Raw genomic sequence first — 25,441 nt, 5'->3', positions numbered from 1 at the left:
TTTAAATTGTTTGTTAAGTCTGCATACAAGTTGCCCCTGGAAACTATCCATGGAGGGCTGTTTGAGAATCATCGGTCCCTCTGTGGTCCGTTCGGATGTTGTGCCCATTCCCCCAGTTATTATTCTCACCGCATGGCTTGATGGAGAATTCAGGCAAGTGTGCTCTTCTGTGTACCAAGGACAGAGACAGGATTTGGGGACAAAGAAAGGACAATTATTAGCTGAAGCTCAAGGGTGCCTTCAAAAGTTATGTTTGGGTCTTCAAAGATTGGGACCCCAAAGAACTAACCAGGTAACTGATTATTGTCTACTCACAACATATTTCTCCCTTGTCTTTGTTTTTCTTTTCCTGCCCCTTCCACCCAGCAAGCAATTGAGATGATTACTCTAATTTATGCAATGCCTTTACAGTAAATCGCTAGCCAGCCGTCATTCTCCATCTTCAAAAATTGTATGAGTTTATAGTTTATTCTGTGCGTGACATAGCAGCCAGCCAAAACGATGTAAATCTACAAACCTTCCAAAAATAAATACTAACATGCTAGGAAAATAATCACTGCTATAGGAAGAAGAAGCATCATCCCTTTCTTTGATTTAGCCACAGACCCTGTGAGGTAGATGGAGATCTTAAAAGGCATTGATATAACATTCCAACTCCGCTACATAATGCTCACCAGCAAATTGAAGCACTTAATTCTGTTAAGCTATATAACACTACCTCTTCTAAATCCAGTCGTCAGATCCATGTTCATTTTGCTATGGTTAAAAAAAAAAAAATTACAACCACATTTGTGAATGTCACATTTATTGAACTACATAATTTTTAATATCACTTGTGTAGGTTTTATAGTTTGTTTTATTGTTTTAAAAGTCATTTGGGGCTCTAAAAGAACTAGATTTTTCCGAAGTTGTCCTTATAATTTTTTTTTCACACAGTCAGAACTAATAAAACAAAACTGTTATAGCTATTTAATTCAAAATCTCTTGGAGTTTCAATATTTTTTCTCTGCTGGATACTAAAACCAATAAAGCTACATGAGATTTTAATTATATTCTGAATTAAACAAGACCCTCTCCAAAAATTTGGCACCATTTATTTTAGTCACTGCTATTATAAAAGAGACCAAACTTTGTAGGAAGGGAAGGTGGGTCTCACCTCTAATTTATCTAGTAAAAACTTAGGTAATTCTTTTTTCCAACTTCTTTTGTTTTTAAAAGATATTTAGTAAGTGAATTAAGAGAAATAAACTTTACAAATAAGCAAGTGCAACTTATTTTCAATTATTACACATAGAGGTCAAACTTCAAATTAGCTACAGCTTGAAAGCATCTATGGATTTTATGATAGCAATTTGGTCCCCTTTTTAAGTTTTTTTATTTATTTGGGGGTGGGGGGGAAGAACTGAGAGAGAGGGAGTGAGAGGATCTCCAGCAGATTCCCTGCTATCAGCATGGAACCCAACCATGGGGCTCGATCCCATAAACTGTGAGATTATGACCTGAGCCGAAATCAAGAGTCAGATGCATAACTGACTGAGCCACAATTTGGTTCTATTTTTACTTACACTGAAAGTTTTATTACCTTCAAGTGCTGGGATGACTAAATCATTTATTAAATCACATATCGAATCATTGTATTATTACATTTAATTAAAACTTGACCGTGCTCGCTTCGGCAGCACATATACTAAAAACTTGACAAAATCTAATTACTTAGTGTTTTAAGGCTTTACTAACTTGCAGAATACTAATGTGATTAGATACAAATGTCTCATCTGCATCATGGATGGGATCAGAGCTCTGGAACACATGGGCAGTAATCACCATGATATCGACCCAGTGATGTCTATATTTCACATATTATACCGTACTTAGCACTGTAATGTGGATGTACTGATCAAGAATGGTTTGATGAAGCTTATGCTGTTTATTTGCTCAGTTAAAAAAGTGATGAAGCACTCAATAATAAAATAATAAAAAGATAAACCCGTTTTTTTAAATGCAAAAGATCTGAATAGACATTTCTCCAAAGAAGATATACAAATGGCCAATAAGCACATGAAAAACTATTCTATGTCAGTACTTATCAGGGATATACAAATCAAAACCACAATAAGGTGCTACTTCATACCCATCAGGGTAGCTATAATAATTTTTTTTTAATCAAAAAATAGCAAATGTTGGCAAGGTTGTGGAGATGCAGAATCCTCAGACATTGCTAGGGGAAATGTAAAATGAAGCAGCTCCTTTGGAAAACAATCTGACAGTGTCTGAAAAGTTTATAAATCTTTTATTATTTCTTCTTTTGTGAGAGAGAGAGAGAGAGAGGGGGAGAATCCTAAGCAGGCTCCATGCTCAGTGCAGAGCTCCATGTAATGCTCAATCCCAGGACCCTGGTATCACAACCTGAGCTGAAACCAAGAGCCACCCAAAAAAAAAGTTTAAAAATAAAGTTACCGTATGATCCAGTGATTCCACTCCTAGACACATACCCAAGAAATGAAAATATATGTCTGCACAAAAACTTGTACACAAATGTTCATAGCGGGATTATAATACCCAAAAAGTGGAAACAACCCAAATGTCCATCAACCTACGAATGGGTAAATAAAACATGGTGCATCCTAGCAATGGAATAATATTTGGCAATAAAAATGAATGAAGTACTAGTGATACATGCTGCAACACGGATGACCTTTGTAAACACTTTCCCTGTCATGCGACTTTATTAACTGATATTTTTACCAGTGTTATTGAGAAATGGTTGACATACATCAATTGTATAAGTTTAAGACATATAGCATGATGTTTTGATAAACATATATTGTGAAATGGTTACCACAATAGGTTCAGGGAACATCAATCTTCTCATATAGGTACAATAAAAAGAAAAGAAGAAAATATTCCCCTTGTGATGAAAACTCTTAAGATTTACCCCCTTAATGACTTGCTATATCATACAGTATTGTTAGCTATAGTCATCATGATGTACATTGCATTCCTAGCACCTATTTATTTTATTTTTTAATTTACATGCAAGTTGGTTAGCATATAATGCAATAATGATTTCAGGAGTAGAATCCAGTGATTCATCCCCTACATATAATACCCACTGCTCATCGCAACAAGTGCCCTCCTTAATGCCCCTCGCCCACTGAGCTAATCCCCCCACCGAAAACCCCTCCAGCAATCCTCTGTTTGTTCTCTGTATTTAAGAGTCTCTTATGTTTTGTCCCCCTCCCTTGTTTTATATTATTTTTGCTTCCCTTCCCTTATGTTCATCTGTTTTGTATCTTAAAGTCCTCATATGAGTGAAGCCATATGATATTTGTCTTTCTCTGACTAATTTCTCTTAGCATTATACACTCTAGTTCCAGCGAGTACTTATTTATCTTATAAGTAGGATTTTGTACCTTTTAAACATCTTCCTCCAATTCCCTCTCCCCCCACCCCCTACGTCTGATAGACACAAGTCTGATCTCTTTCTCTTAGGGTTGTTTTTGGGGTTTTTTTGTTTAGATTCAACATGTAAGTGGGATCATGCAATATTTCTCTTTCCTTGTCAGACTTATTTCACTTAGCATAATGCCTCCAAGGTCCACTCATCTTGTCACAAAACTACGATTTCCTTTTTTTTTTTTTTAACATTTGTTTATTTTTGAGAGACAGAGAGAGAGCACAAGCAGGGGAGGGGCAGAGAGAGAGGGAGACACAGAATCTGAAGCAGGCTCCAGGCTCTGAACTGTCAGCACAGAGCCTGGTGCAGGGCTCGAACCCATGAACTGCGAGATCATGACCTGAGCCAAAGTCGGAGGCTTAATCGACTGAGCCACTCAGGCGCCTCTCGATTTCCTTTTTTTTTTTTTGGTAGCTGCATAATATTCCATATATTTATATATTCATCCATTGATGGACACTTAAGTTGTTTCCATGTCTTGGCTATTGTAAATAATGCTGCTAGGAACATCATGAGGGTGCAATCTTTTTCGGTTAGGGTTTTTGTTATCTTTGGATATATCCCAGAAGTGGAATTGCTGGATCATATGGTAGTTCTATTTTAAATTTTTTAAGGATCCTTCATACTGTTTTCCATAGTAGCTGCACCAATCTGCATTCCCACCAATAGTGCACAAGGGTTCCCTTTTCTCCATATTTATGCCAACATTTGTTGTCTCTTCTCTTTTTTATGATGGTCATTCTAACAGGCATGAGGTGATAATCCCACTGTGGTTTTAATTTGCATTCTCCTAATGACTAATGATGTTGAGCACCTTCTCCTGTACTGGTTTTTGAGGGTTTTTTTTTTTTTTAAGTTTATTTATTTATTTTGAGAGAGAGAGTGTGTGGAAGAGGGGTAGAGAGAGGGAGAGAATCTCAAACAGGTTACAGGCTGTCACAACAGAGCTGGACTCAGGGCTTGAACTAATGATCTGCAAGATCATGACCTGAGCTGAAATCAAGAGTCAGACACTTACTGGGGTGTCTGGGGGGCTCAGTTGGTTAAGCATCTGGACTTCAGCTCAGGTGATTATCTCATGGTTCATGGGCTAGAGCCCCACGTTGGGGGTCTGTGCTGAAAGTTCAGAGCCTGGAGCCTGATTTGGACTCTGTCTCCTCTCTCTCTGCCCCTCCCCTGCTCCTCTGTCTCTCTATCTCTCAAAAATAAAAAAACATTAAAAAAAAAAAAGTCAAACACTTAACCAACTAAGCCACCCAGGCACCCCTCATGCACTGTTATCCTTTCATGTATCTTCTTTGTAGAAATGTCTTTTCAGGATCTCTGCTCATTTTTAAAGTGGGTTATTTGTTTCGTTATTGAATTGTATGAATTCTATGTTTTTGATATTAACCCTAATCAGATATATGATTTGCAAACATACTTTTCCCATTCCACAAAGTGTGCTTTCACTTTGTTAATAATTTATTTTGCTTTTTAGTTTGATGTAGTCCCACTTGTTTATTTTTTATTTTGTTTCTTTGCAAACACTTTGCTATGTGAAAGAAGCCAGACACAAACATCCCTGATGAACATAGATGCAAAAATCCTCAACAAAATACCAGCAAACCAAATTCAACAATACATTTAAAATATCATTCACCATGATCAAATACAATTTATTGTAATATATTGCAAACATGGTTCAATATTCGCATATCAACAGGATACATCACTTCAAAAAGAAAAAGGATAAGAATCATATGATCATTTCAATAGATGTAAAAAAAGCATTTGACAAAGAACAACATCCATTCATGACAAAAATTCTCAACAAAGTAGGCTTAGAGGAAACATACCTCAACATAATAAAAGCCTTATATGAAAAACCCACAGCTAACATCATCCTCAATGGGGAAAAACTGAGAGCATTTCCCCTAAGATTAGGAACAAGACAAAGATGTTCACTCTCACCACTTTTATCCAATGTAGTAATGGAAGTCCTAGCCACAGCAATCAGACAAAAACAAAAATAAACTTTTGGGACTACAAAAGCTTCTGCACAGCAAAGGAAATAACAAAACTAAAAAGCAACTTATGGAATGGCTGAAGATATGTTTTTTAAATGTTTATTTGTTTATTTTGAGAGTGCACACAGGTGTGTGAGAGCAGGGGGAGGAGGAGAGAAAAGGAGAGAGAGAATCACAAGCAAGCTCCATGTTGCCGGTACAGAGCCCAACATGGAGCTTGATGTCACAAACCATAAGATCATGACCTGAGCCAAAACCAAGAGTCAGGTGCGTAACCAACTGAGCCACCCAGGTGCCTCTGAGTGAAGATATTTGTAAAATGATGTATCCGGTAAAGATTTAGTATCCAAAATATATAAAGAACTTATAAAACTCAACACCCAAAAACTAAGTAATCCAATTTAAAAATGGGCAGAAGTCGGGGCATCTGAGTGGCTCAGTTGGTTGGGCATCTGACTCCGGCTTAGGTCATGATCTCGTGGTTTATGAGTTTGAGCCCCACATTGGGCTCGCTGCTGTCAGCACAGAGCCTGCTTTGGATTCTCTGTCCCCCTCTCTCTGCCCCTCCCCTGCTCAAGCTCTATCTCAAAAACAAATAAAACATTTTTTTAAAAATTTTAATAAAAAAAAAGAAACCAAACAAATGAGCAAAGGGGAATAAAAAGAGAGAGATAAACCAAGAAATAGACTTTTTGAAAAGAGAGAGAGAAAGCATGAACTGGGGAGGGGCAGAGGGAAAGGAAGAGAGAGAATCCTAAGCAGGCTCCACTTCCAGGGCCAAGCCCGATGTGGGGCTCTATCCCATGACCATGAGATCATGACCTAAGCAGAAATCGTGAGTCAGAGGCTCAACCGATTGAGCCACCCAAAGTGCCCCAAGAAACAGACTTTTAATTATAGAGAACAAACTGATGGTTACCAGAGGGGAGGTGGGGGGGTGGGGGTGATGAGGATTAAAGAGTACACTTATGATGAGCACAGAGTAATGAATAGAATTGTTGAATCACTATATTGTACACCTGAAACTAATATAGCACTGTATGTTAACTATACTGGAATTAAAATTAAAAACTTTAAAAAATTAAAAAAATAGAAAACAAGGAAAAAGCGTTTTCAGAGGGAATGAGGATAAGAGCAGGAATCATAGCAATTGCTATGGAGTTTCCGTGGTGGCAGTAGCTGTGAAATGACAGGAGTCAGAATGAAAAGCAGCATCTTCTATGCACGGTGGCTCGTGGCACTGAGCCATAGTTTGGCACCCTTCTCTTTCATGGTCTTGGGAGCAATGATTGTGGAAAAGAAGCAGAAGGGTGTCACACGTGGAGGTGATAGAAGGCCAGCCACAAAATGAGTATCCTCTCATTGTTTTCTACCTTATTATACCTCCAAGGCTGAAAGTCTAGAACGCTTTTGCTACATTTTGATAGTCCAGCAGATAAATAATAGCTCCATTTTATAGATGAGAAGTAGGCTTAGAGAAGGTAAACAATTTGTACAAAGGCACAGAGCTAATAAACAAAGCAAGGATTTAATCTCAGATATGATTCTTTTTTTTTAATGATTATTTATTTTGATAGAGAGAGAGAACAAGCAGGGGAGGGGCAGAGAGGGAGGGAAAGAGAACTCCAAGCAGGCTCTGCCCTGTCAGCACAGAGCCCGACGTGGAGCTCCATCTCACACGAGATCATGACCTGAGGTGAAATCAAGAGTTGGAGGCTTAACGGACTGAGCCACCTAGGCACCCCTCAGATACGATTCTTTTTTTTTTTCTTTTTTTTTAAGTTGATTTACTTATTTTGAGAGAGAAAGACAGACAGACAGAGCAAGTGCTGAAGAGGCAGAGAGAGAGGGAGAGAGAATCCTAAGCAGACTCTGCACCATCAGTTCGGAGCCCAATGTGGGGCTCAAACTGATGAACCATGAGATCATGATCTGAGCTGAAGTCAGACACTTAACTGACTGAGCCACCCAGGTGCCCCCCCTCAGATATGATTCTTAAACAAGAATTTTCTGTGATAAGCAATGGTAATGTATACGAGTACTATTTTTTTTTCAAGTTTATTTATTTGAGTGGGGGACAAAGAGAGAGGAGAGAGAATGCCAAGCAGGCTCTGGGCTGTCAGCACTGAGTCTCACGTGGAGCTCGATCTCACGAACTCTGAGATCATGACCTGAGCCAAAATCAAGAATCAGATGCTTAACCAACTGAGCCACCCAGGCGCCCCAATAATTGCACTGTTATTTCAAGCTCCATATATTTCAAATATTTCGATTATAGTTTAATTATCAATATTTTATTTTAAAATAAGTCATAGGCACTTCTTACATAAAGGATAGGAAATAGGCTTATTATTTGTCGTTACCAAAAATTCAGGAAAAGATTATTAGGCTTATCGATTCAATTCCCATTGATAAAAAGAAAAATCAGGGTGATTCTAAAAGGGTAGCTTTTGTTTTCACTATCCTAGTTTTGAGTTATCCAACCAAGTGATATATAATTCAGTGAGAAAATAACAAAAGACATTTAAAATTTTTCTTTAATGTTTATTTATTCTTTTTTTTTTTTTTAACGTTTATTTATTTTTGAGACAGAGAGAGACAGAGCATGAACGGGGGAGGGTCAGAGAGAGAGGGAGACACAGAATCGGAAGCAGGCTCCAGGCTCTGAGCCATCAGCACAGAGCCCGATGCGGGGCTTGAACTCACGGACCGTGAGATCGCGACCTGAGCCGAAGTCGGCCGCTTAACCGACTGAGCCACCCAGGCGCCCCAATGTTTATTTATTCTTGAGAAGAGACAGAGTGTGAACAGGGGAGGGGCAGAGAGGGAGACAAAATCTGAAGTAGGTTCCAGCCTCTGAGCTGTCAGCACAGAGCCCAACGTGGGGCTCGAACCCATGAACTGTGAGATCATGACCTGAGCTGAAGTCGGATGCTTAACCAACTGAGGCACCCAGGCGCCCCAACAAAAGACATTTAAAATAATATTTTTAATAGAATATCTATGAAGTGTTTTCATATTTTTCTCTTCTTTCTCTTCCTCTTTGGGAGAAAATGTCCCAAGGGACATCTGCTACGGATACTCCTGCTGACCAAAAGTCACTTACTTCATCAGACAATATGCCAAGCCTAGGTATGGCAACAAGGTTTTAAATTTCCTTCAAAACAAAAGCTTTTGAATAAGGGGCTCAGATTAAACCTAAGGAGATATCAGATTAAATTCTTATTTTCCTCGGTCTCTTCAGGTTCACATTGGGGAAGTATCTTGAAGGCATAGAAGGCGACCAGAAAGACTAGAAAAGACTTTTGGCTGCCAAGGGGCAAAAAGAAATGGTAAGTAAACATACAACAATTTTGTTTAATAAGAATAGAATAGGAACAAAATAAGCACACATTTGAAAAGGAGATCTCGGGGCACCTGGGTGGCTCAGTCGGTTAAGTGGCCGACTTCAGCTTGGGTCATGATTTTGCGGTCTGCGAGTTCGAGCCCCCCGTCGGGCTCTGTGCTGACAGCTCAGAGCCTGGAGCCCGTTTCAGATTCTGTGTCTCCCTCTCTCTGACCCTCCCCCATTCGTGCTCTGTCTCTCTCTGTCTCAAAAATAAATAAACGTTAAAAAAAATTTTTTTTTTTGAAAAGGAAATCTCTCTTGAACTCAGTCCACTATTTGTCTGACACGTTGGACAATGTCAATGCGAGATTACACAGATTCTGCTCCCACCTAAGACATAGAAATCTGTCAAAGAAAAAATGAGATAAACTACACAACTTTTCTTGAGCACATCAGAGAGCTAAGGTCTCAGGGCAGCTGAGTTCTCTCAGGAAAGACAGGACTTCCTAAGGAGAGACAGGGATGAGCAGTAGCTGACCTGTGGTAAAGCCTGTGAGGAGGAGACACCAGATACCATGTAAACATGTAAGAAGAAGTCAGCTAAAAGTTTAAACAAATTGCCAAAGGCTTAATATGAGCCAACAAGAAAGTATAGAATCTCTAGGAAGTGCAGCCACAGTGGGAATTTGCACCCAATAGCCGGGTCTTCACAGACTTTACCAGGTGCTCAAGAGAGTCTGGAGGCTGGGCAGAAGACCAGAGACAGCCTACATCCATGATGCAGGCCCTGGGAAGGGAGGAGCCTTCACTACACGAGAGGCATGGAGCCCAGACCCTTCTTCCTTATAGACAAAAGCCACAGGGAGAAGGGCAGCACCATCCTGGCTCCTAGGGAACAGGTAAAGACCACTGTGATTGAGATAAAGGTGAAAACAAACACAAACAGAAAACATCCACTCCTAGGGGTGGGGCATGACACTCTTCCCTGCAAAGAAAGGGCCAAAGATATGGTCAGAGTTTGGTGACCCCAGGGAGGGACGGGATCACTGAGAAAGCCCAACTCCCCTAAGACATGGGACACAGGGCCTGCTTAGAAGTAAGGCTGGACCTGCCCAACAGAAAACCCTCCTCAACCTCCACCCCAGCCAACAAACCCCAGGAATCAAGGCATAGCATCCTTCCCAAGGCAGAAGGGCAAAAATGTGCTTAGAGACTCTTCCATGGCTCAGGCACACAGGGAAGGCTGAAAGTGGAGAATAGAGCAGAAATATTGAGAAAAGCCCTCCAGCAACTTAGCTCTCTGCCCTCCCCCCATTACAAGTACTGAAAGCCAAAATTCTAGAGAAAATTTTGAAGGCATCCAGAGAAAGAAGACATTAAATGCAGAAAAGCAAAAATAGGAATTACCTACCAGCCCTCTTGTTAGAAACTGCAACCAGAAGACAAAAGAGTGACATCTTTAAAGCGCTGAAAGAAAATAACTATCAACCCAGAAATCTATACCCAATGAAATATCTTTCAAAAATGACAGAACAGAGAATTATTTAGAAACCAAAACCTGACAGAATTCATCACCAGCAGTCCTGTACTATAAGAAATGTTCAAGGAATTTCTTTAAGCAAGAGAAATATATATGGCATTGTAAACAAATGAATGGATTTACAAAAACAAGTGATCTCTGGAAATGGCTAAAATGAAAATAGGAAGACATTCTCTTATTTTTTATCTAAAAGATAAATGACACTCATTTAAAAAAATATAGTAGGAATGCGTTGTAGTTCTATTGCAAATATAAAAATAAAATGGAAACAACCAGAAAAGATGAGAAATAATTGAAAGTATGCTGTTGTTTGGTTCTTAAACTATACTTGCATCAGTATAATGTTTTTGAAAGTAAACTGATTAATTCAAGATGTATATTGCAAACCTTTGGACAACAACTAAACAGAAGTTTAATGGCAATAAAATAGATTCATAACAACATTTAATTAATTCTAAAAGAGGCAGAAAAAGAGGAAAAAGGGACAAAGAACAGAGGAAACAAACAAAACAACCAGCAAGATTATATATTTAAGACCAATAATAAAATTAAATGTAAGCGTTCTAAATAAGCTAATTAAAAGACAGATTGTCAAGGGCATCTGCATGGCTCAGTTGGTGGAGTATCCGACTCTTGATTTAGGTTCAGGTCATGATCCCAGGGTAATGGATGTGAGCGCCACATCAGGCTCCCCACTTTCTTAAGGTGGAAGATCACTAACTCAGACAGGAGCAATGTTAACTATGGTTGCTGCTTATTTTCAACAAATGCCCCCAGGAAAAAGGCTATATTCACTGAGCAAGGTCAGAGTCAGGTCAAATAAAGACAAGTCCTGTGAAGCGGGGGGGGGGGGGGGGTCTCCAGAGAATTGCCAGATAGGTCAAATAATGACAGTTATTTGAGAATGGTGTTTTCAGAAAGCCAAACCTATTCTACGCCAGTCAGTGGCTGCTAGGCTACTGGTTTTCACTATGATCGTGGGACTGTTGGTTTTCAAGGCTAATAAGAAGCTGGGGAGAGTGATGAGAATAGGTCAAGTTAAAATCCCACAAAGCTCATCATTCTAACCAAAATATAGCCTTTAAAAAAATAAAAAATAAATGCTCCTTGGATTATTCCAAGCCTTTAGTTTATTACAAGAATTCTAAAAAATTTTTCTCTTGGGGCGCCTGGGTGGCGCAGTCGGTTAAGCGTCCGACTTCAGCCAGGTCACGATCTCACGGTCCGTGAGTTCGAGCCCCGCTTCAGGCTCTGGGCTGATGGCTCGGAGCCTGGAGCCTGTTTCCGATTCTGTGTCTCCCTCTCTCTCTGCCCCTCCCCCGTTCATGCTCTGTCTCTCTCTGTCTCAAAAATAAATAAAAAACGTTGAAAAAAAAAATTAAAAAAAAAAAAAATTTTCTCTTGACAAATTTTCTCAGTGTCTCCTTGCTTTTATGGAGGACTGTTTTCAGAGGACCTTACTCTACCATTCCCACTGACTTTACTTTATTCATTACTTTGAAGCTGTCATTCCATTGTCTGCTTCCTTTCTTTCTACTGCAAAGTCAGCTGTCAGCCTAATTGTTTTTCCTAGTAATGTCTTTTTTTTTTCTAGTTACTTATAAGACTTTTTCTTTATTGTTGGCTTTTAGCTGTTTGACTATGGTGTACCTAGGCGTGACTTTATATTCACCCTGCTTGAGATTTACAGAGCCTGAGTCATTCTCTCTTCTTCCTTTGGAGGCTCTAATTACATGTATGTTAGATCTTTTCACCATACCGTTTCTTTTGTTTCTGTGCTTTTGTCTCATTATGTCTAGTGTAGCTATTTTCTTCTAAGCCATCATCCACTTTTAAAAACTCCCTTTAGGGGCACCTGTGTGGCTCAGTTGGTTAAGCATCTGACTCTTGGTTTCAGCTCAGGTCATGATCTCACGGTTCATGAGTTCAAGCCCCGCACTGGGCTTCTCACTGGCAATGCAGAGCCTGCTTGGGATTCTTTCTGTCTCTCCTCTCTCTGCCCCTCCCTTCCTCACTCGTGCACATGCGCTCTCACTCTCTCTCTCTCTCTGTCTCTCTCTCAAAATAAACTTAAAAAAAATCACAGAGGCACCTGGGTGGCTTATTCAGTTAAGCTTCCGACTTTGGCTCAGGTCATGATTTCGTGGTTCACAAGTTCAAGCCCTGCATTGGGCTCTGTGCTGACAGCTGAGCCTGGAACCTGCTTCAGGTTCTGTGTCTTCCTCTGTCTCTGCCCCTCCCCCACTCATGTTCTGTCTCTCCCTCAAAAATAAACATTAAAAAAATTAAAACAAATTCAGCAGTCAAAAAGAATGAAATCTTGCCATTTGCAACTATGTGGATGGAACTGGAGGGTATTATGTTAAGCGAAATTAGTCAGCAAAAGACAAATATCATGACTTCACTCATATGAGGACTTTTAAGATACAAAACAGATGAGCATAGGGAAGGGAAGCAAAAATAATATAAAAACAGGGAGGGGGACAAAACATAAAAGACTCTTAAATATAGAGAACAGAGAGTTGCTGGAGGGCTTGTGGAAGGAGGGATAGTCTAAATGGGTAAGGGGCATTAAGGAATCTACTCCTGAAACCATTGTTGCACCATATGCTAACTAACTTGTATGTAAATTAAATAAGGGGCACCTTGGTGGCTTAGTCGGTTGAGCATCTGACTTCAGCTCAGGTCATGATCTCACAGTCTGTGAGTTTGAGCCCCACGTCGGGCTGTGTGCTGACAGCTCGGAGCCTGGAGCCTGCTTCAGATTCTGTGTCTCCCTCTCTCTCTGCCCCTCCCCTGCTCATGCTCTCTCTCTCTCTCAAAAATAAATGAAAACATTAAAAAAAATAAATTAAAAAAAATTTTAAAAAAACAATAAATAAAATTACTTAAAAAAGTACGTATTGTATAACAAAAAAAATTAAAACAAAATTAAAATAGATTGTAACATTTAAGAACTTTTTTTCCCATCTGCTAATTAATTCTACCTACAATATTAATGCCACTATGAATCAATTACCTCTTCTATTTTGAATGGATTTTTAGGCCAAAATCACATACAATGAATCATTTTAAGACTTACTGTTCTCATTTCTCAATATATACAAATATTGAATAATTATATTGAACTATTATATGCCAATTATGTCTCATGAAAAAATGAAAAATTTTAAATAAAGTACATAACTCAGTAGCATTTAATATGTTCACAATATTACACAACGATCACATCTATCTAGTTCCAGTATATTTCCAATATCCCAAAAGAAATCTACATACTTATTAGTCACTCCCATTTCCCCTCTCAATCAGCCTTGGCAATCACCAGTATGTTTCTATGAACTTACCTGTTCTGCATATTTTGTAGAAAAGGAATCATAATCACACAATATATGAACTTCTGCATCTGACTTCTTTCACTATATTTTCAAGGTTTATTCACACAGTATCATGTACTAGTATTTCATTCATTTCCATGGCCAAGTAGTAATCCATTGTATGTATATACCACATTTTGTTTATCCATTCATATGTTGATGGACACATAGGTTGTTTATAACATTTGACTATTGTGATAGTGGTGATATGAACATATATGTACAAGTATTTTAAGTGGATGATTTTTTTATTTTCTCTTGGATAGGTACCTAGAAAGGGAATTATGGGTCATACAGTAATTTTATGTTTAACTTTTTTATTTTTTTTTTTAATTTTTTTTTCAACGTTTTTTTTTAATTTATTTTGGGGACAGAGAGAGACAGAGCATGAACAGGGGAGGGGCAGAGAGAGAGGGAGACATAGAATCGGAAACAGGCTCCAGGCTCCGAGCCATCAGCCCAGAGCCTGATGCGGGGCTCGAACTCACGGACCACGAGATCGTGACCTGGCTGAAGTCGGACGCTCAACCGACTGCGCCACCCAGGCGCCCCTGTTTAACTTTTTTAGATACCATCAAATTATTTTTCTACAATGACTGAACCATTTTACATTCCCACAAGCTATATATGAAGGTTCCCGTTGAACATCTTCACCAATACTTGTTATTTGTTTTTACTATAGCTATCCTTTTGGATGTAAACTGGTATCTTTCTGTGGTTTTGATTTGCATTTCCTTGAAGATGACATACACTTTGATACTTTCAAGATTCTGTATTCAGCTTTAGTTTGAATATATAATGTCTCTCATTGTGAATCTCTTTGAGTTTCTCCTGTTTGAATTTGTTAAGCTTCCTGGATGTACAGATTCAAGTGTTGCAACGAATTTGGGAAGTTTTCAGGCATTATTGCAAGTATTTCTGCCCATTCCCCTCCTCTCCTTCTGGTACTCCCTTTTTGCAAATGTTGGTATGATTCATTGCACTCCACAGGTCTCTTAAGCTTTATTTAGTTTTTCCTTCATTCTTTTTTCTTTCTGCATTTTGGATTAGACAAATTTCAATTAACCTGGGTTCAAGTTCACTGGTTCATCCTACTGCCTCCTCACATCTGCTATTGGAATCCTCCAGTGTTTTGTGTATGTGTATTTTCATTCCAGTTTTAATACTTTTCTGCTCAAAACTTGTGTGGCTCTTTTTTTTTAGTTTCTTTACTTATATTCTGTATTTGTTGAGACATTGTCCTCCTGAATTCCTTTAGCTCTATGAGTGTATTGAGACAGTTCATTTAAAGTCCAATGTTTGTGTTTCATAAGGGATGGTCTGTATTCCTTTCTTCTGTAAATGGGCCATACTTTGTTCCTTTGTATACTTCTTAGCTTTCTGTTAAAAATTTTTTGGTATTATAATGTGGTTCTCTGGAAATGGGAGTCTTCTTGCCTCAGGGTTTTTGTTTGTTGTTGTTTTGTTTGTTTGTTTGTTTGTTTTGTTGTTGTTACAGCTGTGGCTGTAACCGTTTGTTACTTACCTAAACTATTCTCGAGTATCGATTCTTTGACTTCTGTAGTCTCCGAGGTCTCTTTTTGCTTGCATAGTAAGCTGACAGATTTCCTTGAATACCAGTAACCAAGAAATAAATAAAACAAGAAGTAAAAAAAAAAAAAAATTAAGGAAAAGAAAAAAAATCCTTCGAGTCTTTACAGATTGACTGTGTTGGAACACACCTTCAGTGCTTAGCCAGGCCATTTAAAATCTGCCTTAGTTTTCACTATCTGCTTGTGCTGAGCCTGGAGATCAGCCAGCAGTGAAAGCTTAGGGTCTTCTCTAAGCATGTAAGTTGGCCTGGACATGAGTGGCTTTCTCAACTCCCCAGTATACGTAGTCTTTGAAGGCCTAATTTCCCTAAGAAACTCTCTCCTTTTTTTCCCTCTCAGGCTTTACGTGCTCTGTTATTTACCTCAGCTGTCATTTTTTGCCCCAGGTAGCAGCAGGGCATTCATTGGCCTTATATTTTTGAGAAATGCCTGCCACTTTTCCACCCTGAGTTGTGAATTAGATGAAACAAAGGCAAGTGCCTTGCTTCAGTCCTCCAGATTGCCCCAGGCAGAACAATTTTTTGAGAACACGAGGTCCTTTACTCCTTCAGGACCAGTGAACAGGGTCCCCACTCGGAGAATGTGTGTTTGCTGTCTGTCTTCACCAGGGAGCTGGGAAGGGGAATGGAGCAAGAGCAAGTAAAATAACAAAGATTTCCTAGTGTTTTGCCTTTTCTTGATTCAGCATTTGCTTTGTTGCTATAAACCTAGTTCTGACAAAGTTGTTTCTGAATGGTTTTGCCTCAGGAGGAATGAGTCCTTGAAGCTCCCGATTCTGTTTTTGCTGATAGGTTTTTTTTTTTTTTTTGAGTGCTTGATATTGTATATGAAAACCTGTAAAGCTGATTTAAGGCTTGGGATGTTAAAATTCTCTGGTGATCTGGGCGCACTTGGCTAGCTCAGTCAGTGGAGCATGTTACTCTTGATCTCAGGGGTTGTGAGTTAGAGCCCTATGTTGGGTGTGGAGCCTACTTACAGTAAAAAAAAAAAAAAAAATTTAATTTTTAAAAAAATTTTTTAAGTTGAGTCATACGTTGGGTGGCTCAGTTGGTTAAGCATCCAACTTCAGTTCAGGTCATGATCTCACAGTTCTTGGTTTCAAGCCCCACGTCGGGCTCTGTGCTGACACCTCAGAGCCTGGAGCCTGCTTCAGATTCTGTCTCTGTCTCTTTGCCCCTCCCCTACTTGCACTCTAATGTAAAATAAAACATAAAAAAATTCTCTAGTGATTTATTTTTGCTTGTCAGTTGCATTAGCATTCCTAGGTAACTTTAAAATGTCAGAGAATGGATGACTTAAACCTGGACTTCAGGCCCTGTGAGGGCCACTCTGTTTCTCATTAATCCCTTAGAGTACAACTGAAAGCCTAGAATGTTTACCAAGGCCCTTCTTCCTTGGTGGTGCCTGTGTGGAAGTGTATTTTAGGAATTTTAGAACTTGCTGAACTCTGTAAATATAATACATATTAGCTACACTCTATTTTCAAAGTTCTCTGGGTTATAGGCAAGAAATTAAGTGTGGAAAAGACTCAGCACAAATTGGAGCCAACAATTTGTTTGTCAAGTAGAAATGAATGCCTTCTTCATCTTATCGTCAATGGAAGGAGTGAGGTGAAAGAAATAAGTAAGGAAATAAATAATAGGGCAAGCAAGTTAATGTAGAAACCAAATTTATTGATGGATTTACTGAGGGCAGATTATTTTCTTAGATATTATCCATAGGTTATGTTGACATCTGATTTTGCAGAGAAATTGTATCATTATTTTTATTAAGATAATTAACACTTCTGAAGGTAAATTTAGTTCCTTGAAGTAGCACGTTTTCTAATCTCTAATAGGGCTTGGCTTTACTTAGCTATCACAATCAAATCTCTCTAAAGTTATGCACTTAAGTTGATGTGGTCACCAAATGTTTTCTTTGTGTATATTCCTTCTTCTACTGTGCTGATTCTTCATGCTGAAAAATGTCCACTTCCAGAAATTTGGCTGCTAGATCAAAACTGTCAGGACCCATCTAAGGGTTAAGATTTCAGTAAAGAAAAATATACATATACATATTTTATTATATACAAAGAACAAAGTTTCAGATGAAGGTAAACAAGAGGATAGAAATTATCATCATAATTAATAGCTTCAAAAAGCCCTTTTAAATCACTGGGACCTCTGCCCAAGATACAGGCCACATAGCCATTAGTCAGAGCTCTTGGTAGTTCTCCCATAAAAGTAATCTATATTCTGGAGAAGCTGGCTTCTTACAAACTCTGTGGGGGCTAATGTGTTAAGGCCTCATAAAGAAAGGAGTGCTTCTTCATCTAGGGGGAAACAGACTAAAAATATTGAAGGAAGGAATGCTTCTAGGGTTATGTTCATTGTTGATAGTAACTTTAGGCAGAGCCACAGAAAAGTGTTAAAGACTTCTAGATAAAATTCAGGCTATCTCATAATAAGAATAGATACCATTTTGTAGCTCTACAGATGGTTTGGTCGCAAATGAAAAAGGAGAAAATGAGCTGAGAATGCAGACTGGAAAAGTCTAGGGAAGGAAGCAAGCAGATACAGACATAATTCCATCGTATCAGGAAAAGAACGGAGATGGTCCTTCCCAAGACCAAGTTGGCGGTATTCACCTACATAAATTCAAGCCTAGAAGAACACTGCAACTTTTATATATGTGCTGCCTAGCGATATACCAGAAAGGGCTATTTTATATCAAAAGCTAAAAATACACATTTACTGAATGCAAGTCTCAAATAAAACCCAACTTAATGTACAGTGAACTACAAGAATGACAGAAAAATGGGCAGACATATTAAAGTCAACTAAATTTACAGTATTGCCTTGATATTTTCCATTCGTTTTTCATCTATACATAAGGCTCAAGTTCTGGAGTTATAGGTTTTATTTTTCATTTTTCTTAAAAATAAAATGACCAATCCTCAAGTTAACTAAAGATTTATCTGGGCTCGTAGAGGTAATCTGCTCCTTGTAACAGAATGCTCTGTAGTTTCTTCCACTTTAGACCTCTCCACTGAATTAATGCCCCTGTTTTCTTTGTCTTTTCCATGTGATTTTTTATGCTGTGAATATTAAGGGAAGAAATTAAGTCAATAAAGTAACATTTTACTTTACATATTACAGATATGTTATTACATAACATAATACATATCAGTTCCACTCTATTTTCAAAGTTCTCTGGGTTATAGGCAAGAAATTAAGTGTGGAAAAGACTCAGCACAAATTGGAGCGAACAATTTGTTTGTCAAGTAGAAGCGAATGCCTTCTTCATCTTACCATCAATGGAAGGAGTGAGGTGAAAGAAATATTAATTTTCTGCATGATTTTCCAAGACAAAATTATAGATTTTACTATAGGGCAGTGGTTCTCATCGGGGAGCAATTTTACTCCCCAGAGTACATTTAGTAATATCTGGAGACATTTCTGGTTGTTAAAATTGTAAGGTGCTACTGGCTTCCAGTGCGGAGAAGCCAGGGATGCTGTGAAACGTCCTGTAATAACAAGACAGTCCACCACGACAAAGGATTATCCAGCTCGAAATGTCAACAGAGCTGCTATTGATAAATCCTGCTCTAGGAAAATGAAGATTTGATATCATGCAACAACAGGCAATTCTATTTTAAGCAGAGAATCTGATATATGGCTACCTTGAGGTGTTTTTTTAAGCTGTATTTTACCTTTTCTTTTAAACATTTCATATTTCTCACTTGGGAATTGTATTTCATTGGAATTCTCATACTTGCCCATAGAGAGCTTTAAGAGACCAATGACATCCATTGCAGACCCAGTCATCTATGCTGAGACAAATCATACATCAACTTTAGAATTTCAAACCCAGAAAATTTCCCCACATGAGACTGCTATCAGGGAAAACATAATTTTCAGACTTCAGCTGAAGGTCTAAAATCCAACCCCAAATCTTTTCTGGTACTGTAGGGACTTCCCTGCCACAGCTGAACCACTGAGCCTCGCCTTCAAAATATCATGAACGGTAGTAATGAAAGGATTTCCAACCAGAGATTAAGTAGTCACTAAGGTTCTCTTTTCTTAAGTTTCCTTCTTTCCTTAACTTTATAAGACAGAAGAGAGGGCTGAAAAAGGGAAAGAAATATATTTAGAGTTCTCTAACAGTAAAGCAAAAGGTAGGAAGGATTTGGGGATAAAATTACCTTGAGGCAGACATAGAGGAACTGAACAGAATCTAAGCTAGAAGTTTTAACCAGCTTACATGGGGGATGGAGAATTTTTAGACCTTGGTGGGAAGACCCCTGCAAGTCTATTAGATACAAGCACATACATTTATCACAAGCAGCATTTCAACTGTAAAATGTAGACATCAATGTCTTATGTGGGAAAATCCCTCCTTTACAGACTGCGTCTAGGCTCATGTCTTCAAAACAAAGGGAAAAGTACTGGGCAGTTTATAGTGCCATGCTCCCAACAGTGTTGAAAAGGGGTTAGGAAAGGTTACAGGACTTAAGTGAGCAAGATCAAGGCAGGTGAGGGGCTCAGAAAACATGGGGGAATCCTTAACAAGAGAAAAGCCTCAGGTAGGAGAACTAAAATAACGTGAGAGGCCTTCAGTCTCTCAGTCTCTTAAACCTCTTGGCCTTCAGAGTCTGAGTATGGGCAGAGATAGGCTCCAGGACGTCCATGTCAAAGGTGGAGGGAAGAGAGAAATGACTGCTCTTTATATCCATCTGAGAATGTAGGAAGTGGAAAGGGGATAAATACAATAGCTAAAGAGTACTATCTGGGGATGGAATGAAGTCAAACTTTGCCTCCATTTATCCCATAGAAAACCCCTGACCAATTATCAGATTTGTGTAAATAATTTAAATCAGAAAAGTTAACAAGCTATCCCAAAGGAATGACAAAATATTTTTCGGTTTCACCCACCAAGAGTAGCACTTTCCTTCACACTGTACAGCCACTGACTTACATCAGATGTGGAAGGATTATCTGACAGGATATAATCAGGTACCTGGAAAAATGGAATCCCACCACTTGATGAACAATCCACGCTAGCATCTATAGATGGCTCTTGACTTGGAGGTTCTTCTATTGAGTGCCCTAGAACTGACTTTTCTTCATCCAGGTCCTAAAATAAGAAGGTAGACTAGTGATTAAGTCCAAGGACTTAAAAATCTTCACAAAAGTAAATGCAGTTTTCTTCTTTGAAAATAACGCAACATCCATTGCATAAAAGTTAAACCTCAACAAAATTCGTAGAAAGTCTAAAAAATAATGAAAATAATCCCAAATGTTTTCTCACAGAGAAGTACTTATAATAGTGTTAAAAGTAGTAATCTCACGGGGCGCCTGGGTGGCGCAGTCGGTTAAGCGTCCGACTTCAGCCAGGTCACGATCTCGCGGTCTGTGAGTTCGAGCCCCGCGTCAGGCTCTGGGCTGATGGCTCGGAGCCTGGAGCCTGTTTCCGATTCTGTGTCTCCCTCTCTCTCTGCCCCTCCCCCGTTCATGCTCTGTCTCTCTCTGTCCCAAAAATAAATAAAAACGTTGAAAAAAAAAAAATTAAAAAAAAAAAAAAAAAGTAGTAATCTCAGAATAATGGGATTACAGTTTAATTTTTAGTTTATATGTTACTTTATGACTTCCCAACTTGTCTATAATTACTATAGTTAAGGGGTGCCTAGGTGGCTCAGTGGGTTAAGCGTCCAACTCTTTTTTTTTTTTTAAGCTATTTATTTATTTGAGAGAGACTGTACAAGTAGGGGAAGGCAGAGACGGCGGGGGAAAGAGAGAGAGAATCTCAAGCAGGCTCTGCACCCTCAGCACAGAGCCCGATGCAGGGCTCCAACCCATGGGCCCTGAGATCATGACCTCAGCTGACACCAAGAATCAGATGCTTAACCAACTTGAGCCACCCAGGCACCCCTTGAGCACGGAGCCTGCTTAAGATTCTCTCTCTCCTTCTCCCTCTGCCCCTCCCCTGCTCACTCACGAGCATGCTCTCTCTCTCTTAAAAAAAATTAGTAACAATAATTACTAGAGTTAAGAGCACAGATTGTGGAGCTCTTGTAGGTTCTAATTCCAACTCCACACTGACGTAGGACAAGATACTTCTTAAGTTTCCTCACCTATAAAATGTGGATAGTACTAGCATCTACTTCAAAGGACTACTTAGAGAATTAACTGAGTATATATATTTAGGTAAAGTGCTTAGAACAGGCTGTCACATAATAAGCACAAATATCGGTTGTTATTATTATTATGACTTTAATAATTTTAAAATGCCCAGATTAAAAGAAACAGACTGAAGGGTCAGATGACTACCATTAATGAGACAGGGTAGGATTTAAGGGCAAAGAATAAAATTCTTCACATGAAGTTGATAACAAAAGGAGTTTATGCGAGAGATCTAATATTAGGAATGCTTTAAATTTTACCTGACTGATCTCTTCCTTGTTGTTTTCTGAACAGTTTAGCATCATTAACAGCTCAGGTTGCTTCCTTTTCAACTGATCAAGGAGCTGTTCACGTGGTTCAGTTCTCACCAGGGTTGATGGGTATAAGTAATTTTTCCTCTGTGGTGTCGTACCTTTAGCAGATTATATAAACGGGAAAAGAACTGAAGTGTGGGATTTGAAGAAGATTTTTTTAATGCTAAAATGTATACTTCCAAATGAGTCTTATCTTCCAAAGATATAGCCACTACCCTACACGGGATGGCCGCGTGGGTGTGTGTGTTTATGTGTATGTATACATGTATATAATACTCCAAATTATGTTATGTATATAGCTTTGAAGTATAATTTCATACCATGAAACCTACTCAATGATTAATAAATTGACAGGGTCCACAACCCTCAATGCAATGCAAATAATGACTCAATTCTCATACTATTAAATAGTCTGTTATACTTTCTTCCCTAAATCATGATAGCCTACACTGATCTTTGCCATCTGACCTCTCAAAATGGTGATTCCTAAATGCCAAAAGTCCATGACAAAATAAGAGGTACACATAAGAAAATGCACAATGTGGTATGGTTTTTCCACTAAACTAAATTTATTTAATTACATTCCTCAATTTTTGGTATTAAAATGCCCTGATACAAAACAGTGCTAGATAGATGGTTGCTGGTTTTCATTTGCTTTTAAAATGTCTTCTCTTAACAAAGCCAGTTCCCTAAATGTTTGTAAAATTTTATTGAATTGGGATGCCCAAATTTCTACAAGTACATGTCACTTGTATCGTGACACCTAATCTTGATTAAAGCTATTTTAGGGTCCCAATTTTTCCATTTGAGTTGCCTATCAGGCAACAGCAGGACCTGCTTCTTATGAACATCTGGCACAGTACAAGGTTGACTTCAACTTTAAAAATTTGAACCATTCTATTTCCCTTTAAATTACCTGTTGGGATATCCAATTTCAGATCCTGTTGTAGAAAGCAATTAAGCTTAGTCAAACCAATTTTTATGGTTTCATTAAATTCTAGACTTTGTGCCATTAATTTTTCTTCATCAGTAGTTATCTGATCAAAAAACATATTACGCTGGTTCTCATTAGCTGCTTTATGTTCATTTAATTTTTCAGTAATCTCTGAACTTGAAGCCTCACAACCTTGGTTTACAACCTGTAAATGATGCAAATGAGCTTTCATTATTAAAATCGAAGTCAAATATTTTATTCAATATATTATTTCCTCTTACTTTGAAATTTTCCACAGTAAAGTTTTAAAAACACATGAAAAAGTAGAGAAAATAGTATAATTAACCCCCTTGTATTGACTACCCAATCTCAGTGTTTATCCATACATGGGGTATAGCTCAAACAAGATTAACCACTTCCTCTTCATCTTCCCATAGAATTATTCTAAAGCAAATCCTGTATGATTTCATTCATTTACTTCAGCATACATCTCTAAGAGTTCAGAGTTTTTTTAAGACCACTCTCATATCTAAAAAAATTTAACATTGATTTCTTTATATCAAATGTCTAGTCAGCGTGCAAATTTCACAAATTGTCTGAAACGATTTTCACAATTCATTTGTTTGAATCAGAATTTATCATTAGATTTGGTTGATATGCCTTTAAGTAGGTGATATATAATTTATCACCCAAACTGAGATGCTCTTCAGAGTGAAAAGGGCTACTCTTAGTTATAATTACGTCCAAACAACTGATGTCAACAAGGACTATTCCAGGCAAATTGGACTTAAGATCCTTTAGTCTTAATTCTCTTTTGATATAGGAGATCTTTCTTCATACTTTTCCCTTTGAAAAGTTTTTCTTCTTCAAAAAACTAGGTCTTTGCTCTGCTATCTCAAATTCTGGATCTGGTCAATTGCCATCTCTACACTGTATTTTCATATGTTTATCTATACTCTGTATTTTCTACAAAGTAGTGAGATCCAAAGGTTTGATGTAAATCAGGTTTAATTGTTTGGCAAGAATATTTTGTTGGTGATGCTGAAAGCACATAATGCCTAGTTGTGTCTCTCATGTGAAGATTAATCAGTTGAGGTACCTGGCTGGCTTAGGTAGTAGAGCATGTGGCTCTTGATCTCGAGGTCATGAATTCAAGCCCCACAGTGGGAGTAGAGTTAACTTAAAAAAAATAAATTCTAGGGGCACCTGGGTGGCTCAGTCGGTTAAGTGTCTGACTTCGGCTCAGGTCATGATCTCGCAGTTTGTGAGTTCGAGCCCTGTGTCGAGCTCTGTGCTGACAGCTCGGAGCCTGGAGCCTGCTTCGGATTCTGTGTCTCCTTCTCTCTCTGCCCCTCCCCCACTTGTGTTCTGTCTCTATCAAAAATAAGTAAATGTAAAAAAAAATATTGGGGGGGGGGGGCGCCTGGGTGGCTCAGTCGGTTAGCGTCTGACTTTGGCTCAGGTCATGATCTCGTGGTTTGCGAGTTCAAGCCCCGCGTCGGACTATGTGCTGACAGCTCAGAGCCTAGAGCCTCTTCAGATTCTGTGTCTCCCTCTCTCTCTGCCCCTCCCCTGCTCATGCTCTGTCTCTCTCTGTCTCAAAAATAAATAAAATATTAAAAATAAATAAATAAAAATAAAAAATTTTTTTAATAAAATAAAATAAAAAAATAAATTCTAAGAAAAGATTAACCGAGGGGCGGCTTGATGGCTCAGCTGGCTAAGCATCCGACTTTGGCTCAGGTCAAGATCTCATGGTTCGTGGGTTTGAGTCCTGCACTGGGCTATGTGCTGACAGCTTGGAGTCTGGGGCCTGCTTCAGATTCTGTGTCTCCCTCTCTTTCTGCCCCTCCCCTACTTGTTCTCTCTCTCTCTCTCTCTCTCTCTCTCAAAAATAAATAAATAAACATCAAAAGAAAGATTAATTGGTTAAAAAAAAAGATTTATCCGTGAGTTTGAATGTGGTCACCCTATTAATTATAAAGTTCTCCTGGGGCTCCTGGGTGGCTCAGTCGGTTAGGCGTCTGACTTCGGCTCAGGTCATGATCTCGCAGTTTGTGGGTTCAAGCTCTGCATCAGGCTCCATGCTGACAGCTCAGAGCCTGGAGCCTGCTTTGGATTCTGTCTCTCCCTCGCCCTCTGCCTCTTCCTGACTCGTGCTCTGTCTCTCTCTCTCTCAAAAATAAACATTAAAAAAATAAAGTTCTCCTCTCCATCAGTTTGCATCAAAAGGTATAAGCAGTCATTAATGTCCACAAGAGTTATCTCACTAGAATTACAAAATGGTGATTTTCCAATTCTGTCATTTCTTCTGCATTTTATTAGCTGGGATTCTTCTATGAAACCCTTTTCTTCATCCACTACCCTGCTAAACCAAGATAGAATTCTTTTCGGAAAGAGAGATGGATGCTCAACTCTTTCCCTTTATTTACCAGTTTTCAAAATAATGCACTGCTTCCCTAGCATGATCCAAAGGAGACCCAAGAAATTTGTATGAATTCACAAGCCTTAATATATTTAATGTATTTTAATCTATTATAGCAATTATTCTTTTTGATACACAAACTGTACCATCTTTAAACAAAGAAGTGTCATCAGGTAGACTCCTATCTCTTTTTGATACAACCCCACTAATCTTGAATAGCTCTCTTACTTTCTAGTATGACAGGATTTCTAGGCTTATCTGGTATATTTCTGGTTTCAAATCTGAACTCACCTATTTCTCCATT

At 38.6% G+C, this 25,441-nt stretch overlaps 1 protein-coding gene and 1 long non-coding RNA gene across 3 annotated transcripts in view; one reads left to right on the top strand and one right to left on the bottom strand.

Annotated features, from left to right (window-relative positions):
* The first annotated feature begins 8,463 nt into the window (after positions 1–8,463).
* LOC125933388 (uncharacterized) overlaps positions 8,464–25,441 on the top strand; it is a 29,693-nt gene continuing 12,715 nt past the window's right edge. Inside the window, exons 1-2 of the long non-coding RNA XR_007460941.1 lie at positions 8,464–8,598; positions 8,711–8,798. This is a non-coding gene — a long non-coding RNA (uncharacterized LOC125933388). The remainder of the gene's footprint in view (positions 8,599–8,710; positions 8,799–25,441) is intronic.
* Positions 16,956–25,441, bottom strand: part of KIF11 (kinesin family member 11) — a 45,334-nt gene continuing 36,848 nt past the window's right edge. For both annotated transcript variants that reach the window (XM_049646380.1, XM_049646382.1), the window contains 4 exons: positions 22,695–22,917; positions 21,725–21,876; positions 20,302–20,418; positions 16,956–18,379 (listed from right to left, as the gene is read on the bottom strand). In XM_049646380.1, the coding sequence (XP_049502337.1) occupies positions 18,248–18,379; positions 20,302–20,418; positions 21,725–21,876; positions 22,695–22,917 (624 nt within the window). In that variant the 3' untranslated portion in view covers positions 16,956–18,247. The remainder of the gene's footprint in view (positions 18,380–20,301; positions 20,419–21,724; positions 21,877–22,694; positions 22,918–25,441) is intronic.

The sequence above is a fragment of the Panthera uncia genome, chromosome D2 (assembly GCF_023721935.1).
Source record: "Panthera uncia isolate 11264 chromosome D2, Puncia_PCG_1.0, whole genome shotgun sequence".
Classification (NCBI taxonomy): domain Eukaryota; kingdom Metazoa; phylum Chordata; class Mammalia; order Carnivora; family Felidae; genus Panthera; species Panthera uncia.
The sequence above is the reverse complement of the archived record's forward strand: the minus strand, read 5'-3'. Positions and strand labels throughout refer to the sequence as shown.